The 12449-nt window shown below is 45.7% G+C and overlaps 1 protein-coding gene across 1 annotated transcript in view; it reads right to left on the bottom strand.

Moving 5' to 3' along the window:
• The window catches only part of P2RX1 (purinergic receptor P2X 1), a 27981-nt gene extending 15532 nt beyond the window's left edge, over positions 1-12449 (bottom strand). Inside the window, exons 1-2 of the mRNA XM_083714710.1 lie at positions 11690-12449; positions 1760-1907 (exon numbers count right to left, since the gene is read on the bottom strand). Of these exons, the coding sequence (XP_083570836.1) occupies positions 1760-1907; positions 11690-11925 (384 nt within the window). The 5' untranslated portion in view covers positions 11926-12449. The remainder of the gene's footprint in view (positions 1-1759; positions 1908-11689) is intronic.

The raw sequence follows: 12449 nt of genomic DNA, 5'->3' as shown, positions 1-12449 counted from the left end.
TTTGTTCTGGAGGTCCGTTCTTAACCTGAAACTGTTCTTAACCTGAAGCACCACTTTAGCTAATGGGGCCTCCCGCTGCCGTCGCGTTGCCGGAACATGATTTCTGTTCTCATCCTGAAGCAAAGTTCTTAACCTGAGGTACTATTTCTGGGTTAGTCGAGTCTGTAACCTGAAGCGTATGTAACCTGAGGTACCACTGTACTGCTTTCGGCAAATGCTGAAGACACACATTTTTGCCCCTGAGATGTGTGTTTTGGGGGCCCACCCTATTCTTGTGACTGTAATGTGTTTCAACTGCTTCTAATTCATAATTTCAAGTTGTTCTCACCTACCCTGGGACCTGCTGGTGAAGGGCGGGTAATGGCAATAAAAATAATAATAATACTATCAACTTTCCTGCTCTTATTCCCCACAGAACGGTACAATTCCCAGAATTCCCTGGGAAAGGGCATTGGTGGTTAAACCACTTTTGGAATTGTAGCTCCGTGAGGGGAATAGGGGCCTCCTAACAACTCTCTGTATTCTTAGCAAACTACAGCTCCCAGAATTCTTTGGGGAAACCCATGACTGCTTATAGTATCATAGTGCTTTACGTGTAGGGGGTGAATATGTCCTGGATATCAGCTACCAACAAGCACTGCCATTTGCGTACGGAGTTCAAATATGTATAAACAGCACTAAGCAGGAAGAAAAACTGTCCAATTAATACAACCAGGACAAAAGAAGAGTGAATGGCCAATTTTTGTGAAAAACTTCCATCACAGCCTCTCGTGAAAAAGAAAACTGCTCAGCTCAAAGACTTCTTATCAGTCGCTGATGCACATCCCGGATTACTGGGGCACATTCCTCAAAGATGATAGTTGAGAAAAGCTTTCACCAAGGAGACTTAGGCATAGCTGTCAACTTTTCACTTTTCTTGCGAGGAATCCTATCCGGAATAAGGGAATTTCCCTTAAAAAAAGGGAAACGTTGGCAGCTATGGACTTAGGATAAACTGGGACATAGAGGATAAAGATTTACTGCTCAAAACAGATCTATAACTGGTTGTTCCATAGTATCACAGTTCTATTTGTGTTGCTGTTAACTGATTGTCCCTTTTTTTTTTTTTTTACATGTTTGTACTTCGGGGTACATTGCAAATATTTTTACATACTGCTGAGTCTCATTGTGGTACCTCGGGTACAGCGGTACCTCGGGTTAAGTACTTAATTCGTTCTGGTGGTCTGTTCTTAACCTGAAACTGTTCTTAACCTGAAGCACCACTTTAGCTAATGGGGCCTCCCACTGCTGCTGCGCCGCCGGAGCACGATTTCTGTTCTCATCCTGAAGCAAAGTTCTTAATCCGAGGTGCTATTTCTGGGTTAGCGGAGTCTGTAACCTGAAGCATATGTAACCGGAAGTGTATGTAACCTGAAGTACCACTGTATCTGAAAGGTGCTGTTGTTGTTTAAGCTTAAAGATAATAATTATATGGGGAAATAAATGGAAAAATCGTTGACATCCCACTCTGTTTTTCCCCACATTTTCTCCATCTTCTTAACTATACTAGCAGAGCAGTTTGTAAAACTCTGAAGGCTGGTTAGGGTGTCCGTGTGGAGAATGTGAAGGACCACATGAATGAGTTGAGAATTGAACAGGAATTGAATTGGTTCCTTTTCAGAGGGCATGAACCGGCACTGGAACCAATTCCTTTTTCTTAAAACCAAACTTTCCAAGAGCTTCTTTTCCTTCTGTTGGACAGAAGTGCTTAATTCCTTACCTGAGGAGGGAAAACATAATCAGCCACGTCCCATATGTGCGAGCCGATCTCACTGGTATTTGTCAGGGTTAATCCTTTGAGCTTCACTGAGACGGAACTGATGATGCCATCCTTGGACTGGTAGCCTTTCTCATAAAGGAAAACCCACCTAGTGAAGAAGTGGGAGGGGAGGAGAGACAGAAGATAATTGACAGCCACAAGGAGCAACTGGGTGCTGCGTTCTTGCATCCCCAGAACAGCCAATCACATTGCAGATTCTATACCTGTCTTCTAATTCTGGGATGGGCAACCTGTTGGCCCTAGCCGGTATATGGTCCACAGCCTAAATGTATGTGACCTAAAGCATCATTCAAATACCCTGGACGTTCCCTCCACCATGCTTGCCTCTCCTGAACACCAACTCTTTGATGGCACACTGAGCCCTAAAGGAGGGGGAGGGAAAGTTGAAATTCTGGGATATTCAAAAAGCAGCCAGACCTACAATTCATATCTTGCTAGATAGGCACATCATGAGAGCTGACGCTCACAGTCTTCCTGTTACATATTTATATCTATCTATCTATCTATCAATCATCTATTTATCATCTATCTATCTATCTATCTATCATCTATCTATCTATCTATCTATCATCTATCATCTATCTATCTATCTCTATCTATCTATCTATCTATCTCTATCTATCTATCTATCTATCTATCTATCTATCTATCTATCTATCTATCTATCTCATCTATATCTATCTATCTATCTATCTATCTATCTATCTATCTATCTATCTATATCTATCTATCTATCTATCTATCTATCTAATCTATCTATCTATCTATCTATCTATCTATCTATCTATCTAATCTATCTATCTATCTATCTATCTATCTATCTATCTATCTATCTATCTATATCTATCTATCTATCTATCTATCTATCTATCTATCTATCTATCTAATCTATCTATCTATCTATCTATCTATCTATCTATCTATCTAATCTATCTATCTATCTATCTATCTATCTATCTATCTATCTATCTATCTATCTATCTAATCACCTTCCTTTCTGAGCACTGAAGCCCATTTTAAGCCTGCTTGAACAAAGCTGCTGTACCTGTTACTACTCTTCAGCAATTAAAGCTCACACCAATAACAAACTTAGTTGGTCTCTAAGGTGCTACTGGAAGGATTTTTAAAAATTTTTGTTTCAACTACAGCAGGCCAACACGGCTACCTACCTGTATTCTGAGTGAATTAATGTTATTTTCACCTTTTACAAGACTGTTTGTGTGGTGGTTATTTTGAGGGGGAGAAAGTGGGGGGGGGGGAAGGAATACCAGGGAAATCCAATCTGCCTTAAAGCATTCTGGATTACTAGCCTTTTAGTTTTTAAGGCTAAAACCAGCCTGTCTAGCGAAATGTTGCAGGGATAAAAGGAAGGACTTCTTCACAGTGCAGAGTTAAACCACGGACCTGATTGAACAGGGGCAGTAATGGCCACCAACATGGATGGCTTTAAAAGAGAGATAGACAAATTCAAGGAGGGTACAGCTACCAATGAATACTAGCTCAGCCTCTGCAGCTGGAGGCAGCAATGCTTCTTAATGCCAGTTGCTGGAAACCACAGGAGGGGAGAGGGATCTTGTGTTCGAATCCTGCTTGTGGGTTTCCCACAGGCATCTGGTTGGCCACTGTGAGAACAGCAGGCCGGACTAGATGGTTTATTTATTGGCCTGATCCAGCAGGCTCTTCTTAAATTGTCACATCTGTCTTGCTTTAGTGTGAGACCAAGAGGAGACCTGGTTCAAAACATCCACTTCATCTCTTGTGCCGTGGGAGTCATGCCCACATTCTGCTGTGGGGATGAAAACCAGATTTATCTCCTTTTTTAGCCCGGCAGTCTCGAGCAGACCATGCCACACAATCTTGGATTTCAGCTCGAAAAGTGATGGCTTCCTTTACCGCCTCCGAGAGCCAGCATGAATCAATCCGCTGTGTTTTGCTTGTGACCTAATGGGCTATTTGCGGAGTCAAAACGGAAGGGATCTGATTTGAGGGAATGCTAATCTGGCAAAAAAAAGAGGGACACTTCCAGCCACATATGGCATTCCTGGAGCGAAGTGAAAGTGGTTGCTGGATATTTTCCGTTTTTACTAAATATAAGCCGCTATTATAACATCAGGCTCAGGACCGGCCCAATGCATTTTGGCACCTGAGGCGAACCTCAAAATGGCGGCCATCCCCCCAAATGCCAGGGAAGAAGGGGTGAGTGGAGACCTACATCAGGAGCAAAGGGGGAATAAATATCTCCATCAGGAACAAGGAGGAAAGTTAAATCTACCTTACTCAACGGTTGAAGGGGGAATCAAAGACCATTACTGGGCAAGGGTGGGGGGAAGCGGCTCACTCCATTCCCTCCAACATTTCTCTGATGAAAATAAGGACGTCCCATTCCATAATGATAATCTTACTATTTATACACTACACATCTTATTGGGTTGCCCCAGCACTCTGGGAAGCTTCTACCATATATAAAAACATAATAGAACATTAAATAATTTAAAAAAACACCTTCCCTATACAGGATTGCCTTCAGACGGCCCAGGGGTTGGATGACTCCATAACCTCCAATGAAAATAGGGACATCCTAAGGAAATCAGAAACCAGGACAGCTTCTCTAAATCAGGGACATCCATGGAAAATAGGGACACTTGGAGGGTTTGTTACTGTGAATGATACTGGATGGGTGCAGAGCCCAGCAGCACCCACCATTTCCTCCCTAGGGCTGAGGGGAGACCAGCCTCCTATTTTTCAATCTTGTAGAGGAAGCATTGAGGGGAGGAAGAAGAAGAAGAGGAAGAGGAGGAGGAGGAGGAGGAGGAGGAGGAGGAGGAGGAGTTTGGATTTGATATCCTGCTTTATCACTACCCTAAGGAGTCTCAAAGCGGCTAACAATCTCCTTTCCCTTCCTCCCCCACAACAAACACTCTGTGAAGTGAGTGGCGCTGAGAGACTTCACAGAAGTGTGACTGGCCCAAGGTCACCCAGCAGCTGCATGTGGAGGAGCGGAGATGCGAACCCGGTTCACCAGATTACGAGTCTGCCGCTCTTAACCACTACACCACACTCGCTCTTGAGGATGCCGAGGAGGAGGCGGATCTGGCATTCAAGGAGCAAGCTGCAGCTGTTGCAGTGGGTGATGCACCAGATCTGCTGCCGCTGTGAATCCTGCCGCCGCCTGAGGCCGCCGCCTCAAGTTGCCCCATGGGTGGACTGGCCCTGATTGCACTACAATATTTTCATGTGATACGGCACATCCAGTGTGGGTGGACAGCACAACAGTTAGAGTGCTGGATCTGGCAGACCAGGGTTCAAATCCTGGTTCTGCCATGAAGCTCACTGGGTGAGTCACTGCCTCTCAGCTAAACCTATCTCACAGAGTTGTAGTGGCGATTAGATAAGGAGCAGGAGAACCACGTACACCACATTTATGACAAATAAATAAAACAATAGAATGTACCGTATTTTTCCGTGTATAAAACGCCCCATGTATAAGACACCTATTTTTTTGATCCCAAAATTAAGAAATCAATGATTTTTGGGGGAGATCACCCTTGAGTTGTTGAGCCCTTTTGGGCGAGGTCGCCCCAAAGTTGTTGAGGAGGGAGCGTCTTCACAGCAGTCTTATACACAGAAAAATACAGTAATCATTGGGGCTAGTATACAGGTCCTCCTCGGATTTATCTATGACTCTATTTTCTGGTAGCAAATGCCATCGCTGGAATCTACACTGCGGGACAAAGTCCTTTATTTTGCTTGTCCTGATTCTTCCAACACTCAGCTGCATCAGATAGTCCCCTGAGCTAATGCAAAGGGCAAGAAACTACATTCTGTTCATTTTTTCCGCACCTCCAACACATTGGTTTAACACGGAGGATATAAGGCGTCAGCGACAACAAGCGTATTATCATTCCCCATGAAACTTAAATTTTACTCCTTTTTTAAAGTATCATGTGTAGGGCTGGGAATTCCCAAATAAACACAAAAAGCTTCCAGACATTCTCTGCTTGTAGCTGAACTGCCCTTTGCCCATCTCTCATGAGGCTGGGAATGAGAATCTGGCAAGCAAAGAGCCAGGGTGTATTAATTTTAGTCTGTTCCGGAAAATAAGTTACGACGTTTATGCTGAGGAGCAGGCACATCGCCAAGTTTCTGTCGAAAAGGTATCTTGGTGCATGAGCCAAGAAACACAGTCCGAACGATGCTAGGGTCTCTGGCTGCTCACAGTCCCATCATCATCTGAGACACCAAAGAAGGCACGTTGCAGGGGGGTGGACGAAATGATTTCTTGGATCCTCTCCAACTCTCCATTTCTATGACTGTAGAGGAAAGGAAAACATTCACCACTGTGGCATGGCCTTCTTGGTGGTGGCACCCAGGCCGTGACATTTTCTGCCCCTGAATACTCCTCTATTGATTTCTTCTTCTCTATCTTTTTTGGGCTGCCCCAGGCAGGGGAAGGAACAGGAAATGGCTTGTGGGGCAGAGGCGGTATTTTGAAGGAGGCGGGAGGCTCTGACAGGGTCCTAGAGTCATCCCACTTCCTTCCCAAGGCCTATTTAGCTCTGTCCCAGCTTTGGAATCTGACCAAACTGCGGGTCTGACCAAACTGCAGGAGGCAGTGGAAGACAGGAGTGCCTGGCGTGCTCTGGTCCATGGGGTCACGAAGAGTCGGACACAACTAAACAACTAAACAACAACAACAGCTTTGGAAAGGAGATGGGAGGGATTTAGGACCCTGCCAAAGCTCTCACGCTTCCTTCCTGAAGCCAGGCAAGCACTTACCCGGTGCCCAGTATACCTGAAGGAGCGTCTCCACCCCCATCATTCTGCCCAAACACTAAGGTCCATCGCCAAGGGCCTTCTGGGGGTTCCCTCACTGCGAGAAGTAAAGCTACGGGGAACCAGGCAGAGGGCCTTCTCGGTGATGGTGCCTGCCCTGTGGAACGCCCTCCCACCAGATGTCAAAGAGATAAACAACTACCTGAGAATTAGAAGACATCTGAAGGCAGCCCTGTTTAGGGAAGTTTTTAATGTGTCACATTTTAATGTATTTTTAATCTTTGTTGGAAGCTGCCCAGAGTGGCTGGGGAAACCCAGACAGATGGGTGGGGTAAAAATAATAAATTATTATTAAAATTATTATTGAGAAGGTGCCCCTCTCTGCTCGGTGCCCCAGCCAGATGCCCCAATGTGGAAACTAGCAAGCAGGATTTGAGTGCAAGAGCCCTCTCCCCAACAGTAAAAAAAATAAAAAAATAAAGGAACCCTGGACGGTTAAGTCCAGTCAAAGGCGACTATGAGGTGCGGCACTCATCTTGTTTTCGGGCATGGGGAGCTGGCGTTTGTCCACAGGCAGCTTTCTGGGTCCTGTGGGCAGCATGGCTAAACCTCTTATGGCACAATGGGACACCGTGATAGAAGTCAGAGCACACAGAAACGCCGTTTACCTTTCCACCACAGCGGTACCTATTTATCTACTTGCACTGGTGTGCTTTTGAACTGCTAGGTTGGCAGGAGCTGGGACAGAGCAATGGCAGCTCATCCCGTCGTGGGGATTCGAACCGCTGACCTTCTGATCAGCAAGCCCAAGAGGCTCAGTGGTTTAGACCACAGCACCACCCATGTCAACAGTACCAACACTTTGCTTGGTACCATTCACTCTGGAATATAGCAACAATGGAGAAAATTATGCACAATTTGAGATTTCTGCAGGGACTAGAACTTCCAGACACTATTTATCCAATTTGACTATTTTATTACATATATCACAGAACCATCGTTTTCAAGACAACCCACCACAGGCTTCACCCATCTGGAACTATATTATCTGATAATCAGGTAACATTAATATTCTTTACTAGCACTTTGTTATTTCCCCCCATGTGCAGCTGTGCTCATTCTACACCCCTATTTTATAGCTTTGCTTTTCACCTTTTAATTTTGAACTGTTGTTCTAACCATTCTCTCAGTTTTATATACGCTATAAAATGATTTTTTACAAAAAGTTACAAAAAACAGCACCCCCAGTAACAGCATTTGATCACTGCATGACACAAGATGGACAGTGGTAAATAAAAAAATAATAGGGACAGGTGGAGCATGTTTTATTGCTGCATGCAAACATGGTTATTACAGAACTGGATTTGCTGCGAAGGGATCAGATTTACAGCAGATTTGCACCTGTGCCTCTCCCAGAACAATCATTTGGAGGCCGAGTGGCCCTCAAGACCGCCTGAGTGGTTTCCTACTGCTTGAGCGTGTTGTTTCTAGGATATCGGCAATCATCAATATTTATCTAGTGATTTAACACTTAGGTCTAGTATTAGGAGGGAAAGAGAAAAGCTGTTCTCCATCCACTTTCCCTATTGAACGGAGTTGGACCATATGACCTTTAAGGTCCCTTCCAACTCTACAATTCTATCATTCTCTATTATTCCAGGATATTGCCTTTAAACTTTGCTGGTTGGCTTCTTCTAAGAAATCTGGTTGACCACTGCTCAGATTTTTTTAATGAATTGTGGCATATACATATTCTTATAACGGAATTTTTCTTCTTTGGCTAAGTAAGATTGTCTTCCACGAACACGGCCTTAACCGTGAGTCCGTAAGTGACTGTGGAGGCCAATTCTGAATCCACACGTTCTTCCGCAGTGGGGACTTATAACTAAATTAAATTAAAGGTAAATGCTTTAAAAAACCAAACCACCAAACCAAATTAAATTAAAGGTAAATGCTTTAAAAAACCAAACCAGAAATGTTATGACTCATTTCTTTTAAATTACAAACTGATGCAGAAAAGGGAAGAACTGAGCTTGAGATTGGGGGGAAAAGAGAAATTGAGAGAAAGCGAAATTGACAAATTCGTCGATGCCTAATTAGGCACTAATCTAATGCCAGCAACCGTTCTTGGAGTTGGGTTGCAAAACACTCCTGGAGATGTAAACACCCCAAAGCACGCTTAAATGTTTAATTGCAAAAGTTTTACAACTGTTGCTTTTCTGTTTGTCACTGTTTGGAATACGCATTGCTTTCTGAGAGTCCTGGAGGAGATCTCTGGAAGCTATCTTGTCTTCAGTAACCACACTGTGTGCCAGCAACCTCCTTTGTTTTTTCCTGGGAAGATGGGTAGAATGATATAAGATCCATCTCCTTTCCACCCCTCCTTAGCAGCTCAAGACTTACAAATCACTAGGGATGGCGTCACCTGTCAATTCCACTTTTTCTCTGTTTCTCATTTTCCCAATCTTCAGCGCAGAACTCTTCCACAGAACTCTGGTCTTCCACTTTAAAAGCAAAGCAAGATTCTAGTCCTCATTGCACTGCACTAAGGAGGAACCTAGGAAGCTGTTTTATACTAGCCATTGGTCCATCTAGCTCAGTATTATCAACACTATCTGACAGCAGCTCTCCAGGTTTGCAAACTGGGGGTCTTTCCTAGCCGTGGCAGTGGCTGCAGGGTCCGCCCTCACAAAACGCGATTGCTCTGCTACCTTAACAGAACAGGCCTAGATCTCAAAACTTCACAGGTTTAGGGGCTAGGACTGTCCTTGGTAAAGTGTAAACAGTTGGAGCTTCAGGCCTCCATTTCATAGAATCATGGAATTGTAGAGTTGGAAGGGACCCTGAGGGTCATCTAGTCCAACCCCCTGCAATGCAGGAATCTCAGCTAAAGCATCCCTGACAGATGACCATCCAGCCTCTGTTTCAAAACCTCCAAGGAAGGAGAGCGCACCACCTTCTGAGGGAGCCCAGTCGACTGTCAAACAGCTCTTACCGTCAGAAAATCCTTCCTAATGTTGAGTTGGAATCTCCTTTCATGCTATTGGAATACATTGGTTCAGATCCTCCCCTCTGGAGCAGCGGAAAACTAGCTTGCTCCATCTTTAGAAAGGAGATGCCAACTAATCTTTCTGACCGCCAGAGCTGTTTGACAGTGGAACGGACTCCCTTGGAAGGTTGCGGACTTCATTAGAGGCTTTTAAGCAGAGGTTGGGTGGCCATCTGTCATGGATGCTTTAGCTGAGATTGCTGCATTGCAGGGGGTTGGACTAGATGACCCCTGGGTCCCTTCCAACTCTACAGTTCTATGATTCTCTGAGAGCCAGTGTGGTGTAGAGGTTAAGAGCAGTAGACTTGTAATCTGGTGAACCGGGTTCGCGTCTCTGCTCCTCCACATGCAGCTGCTGGGTGACCTTGGGCCAGTCACACTTCTCTGAAGTCTCTCAGCCCCACTCACCTCACAGAGTGTTTGTTGTGGGAGAGGAGGGGAAAGGAGATTGTTAGCCGCTTTGAGGCTCCTTAGGGTAGTGATAAAGTGGGATATCAAATCCAAACTCTTCTTCTTCTCTTCCATGTCACAGCAATTTACTGAAGATGGCTATTATATCCAGGGGCGTAGCTAGCTGCTCTGGCACCCGGGGCGGTGGGGGTGGGGCGATCCATGCATGGGGGCACCGCGGCCATCTGCCCAGGAGGGTGCCACGGCGATCCGTTTGGGGCAGCGCGGGGCCCCAAGCCACCGCGTCACTCCCAGGAGAGACGTGTGGCTCAGGCACCCTTCAGACCAGGCCCCGCAGTAAGTGCTGCCCCCCATGGTGTGCCATTTTGTCAAACCCCCCCCCCCGATGACACCCGGGGTGGCCCGCACCCCCCCCGCACCCTCCTTCCTACGCCTCTGATTATATCATTGCATTGCATTTATGAACAACTTTCCACAAAACATCAACAATAAACACACAAAACACACCAAAACAAACAAAACCTGACAACGTTACAGCAATAAAATGCTTCCCTTGGTTGCAGAGTCTTGTGTGCCCTTTGGCTCAGACCGCAGGAATCCTTTTGGGCCAGGAGTGCCCAATGCTAGATCTCTGGCAAGATTAGCAGGCTGTCGTCCCGTGCCAATTTTGCACACTAGCGGAAGGGTAAATTGTCTCCTGTGCTTCCTGGCTGCCTCCTCCCTCTTCTCCCAGGGGAAGGGGCTGATAGGACTTCTGGAAGAGGGAGAAGCAGGGGCCTGTAACTTCGGACATGGCTTTTGGGACAGGAAGCCTCTGGAGGGCTGATGGCATCCCAGCTCCTGGCAAGCTATTTCTGGGTAGCTGTCCCGATTTTTCTTAACAGTTGGCTGACCGTGGATTTTTATTGCCATGTTTACTTTTGCGCTTTCGTGTGCGCAGAAAGGATATTTAGAAAGAGCTGGAAATGATTGATTGGCAAGCACCGGCTCAACAAGACAGGATTTTTCAACACGACAAATAGCTGGGTGACCTTGGGCCAATAACTGGCTCTCAGCCTGGCCTACGTTGCAAGGCTGTTGGGAGGGTGGAGGGGGAGAGGGACAACAATATATGCCACTTTGAGCTGCTTAGAGGAAAGATGAGATAGAAATGTAAATAAGAAGAACAAGAGGAACTTGCTACTATCCATTGAACCCATATGAGAGAAAACCCACCATGTTATTGATTTGTTCAATTAATTCCATTAATTAATTCATCAATCAGCTGGTTAAATGAAGAGAGTTAAATAGATTGGAGAGGGAGGTGCAATTGGCAAACGGCCTGATACTAACCTAGTTACAGAATAGCTAGTGGAACGTAGCAAACTGCCTTAGACTGAGGATTTAAAGTGGAGCCTATTGGTCCATCCAGGTTAGTGAGCTGCAGCCCTTTCCTTAAAAGCAAGATTCTAGACCTCATTATTCCGAATGAAGGGCTGATTTAAAGAGGAACAGGGAGTCTCTCCCAGTCCTACCTGGAGAAGTCACTGGGGATCGAACCCAAAACCTTCTGCATGCAAGGCAGATAGATGCTCCACCACTGAACGATGGCCCCTTCCCACAAGCTGGTTGACCCAAACCATAGAAGATGCACTCACCCAATGATGTAGGCAAGGACCACCAGCTGTATCAGCCTGAAGGTGAGCCCCACCTTCTTGTTCCGCACCAAAACCATCCTTGGCGTGTCATATTCGAAGAGGAACGAGGACACTTTCTCCGAGAATTTGTGCCCCATGGATGAAACGCCGCCTTGGTCTCTGCCAACCGCTGCAGGTGAGAAACCTCTGGCTGCTTCTTCAGGCAAGTCCTGGTGTGGTGTTTTCTTGCAACTCATCCACTGCGCCTTCTGCCCTTCCCCAGGAGACGACACAGAGCTCGCTCTCTCTCTCTCATGGGTATGAGCAGGTCACTTTACATCTCCTTAGATGGTCTGGGGGGTGGGAGGTGGGTGTGCTTTCGGAAGCAAATATAATAAACCAGCCTGCAACCACTGTCCAGGAAACCATTGGACCCTAGAGGTTTGTGCTCCTCCAGATGGTCGCAGGAGGAAGTGAAAGAGCTGAGAAGGAGCTTGTGCAAACCTTCCAACTTTTCACAGGCTAAAATAGGAGAATGCTTGCAAGGTGCCAGCACTTTAGCCGAAAGTTCCTTGCCAAAGGTCCTCCTCTGTTACATTTTACTCTGCCTTCTGCGCGCTGTAAATATTTGCTTTGCAGTAGCATTCCCGGTGCTGATTGAATAACCAAGAGGATGTTCCTTCTTTGACTTACACACTTAAGAAAGAATTGTCCTGCAATAGGTTATCAACAGCTTAAAGAGCAGAGTCAGGCTGGTGTATGATTATGAATGTTTACATCC

This window comes from Podarcis gaigeae, assembly GCF_964106915.1.
Source record: "Podarcis gaigeae genome assembly, chromosome: 15".
Lineage (NCBI taxonomy): Eukaryota > Metazoa > Chordata > Lepidosauria > Squamata > Lacertidae > Podarcis > Podarcis gaigeae.
This window is presented reverse-complemented; position numbering and strand designations above follow the sequence as displayed.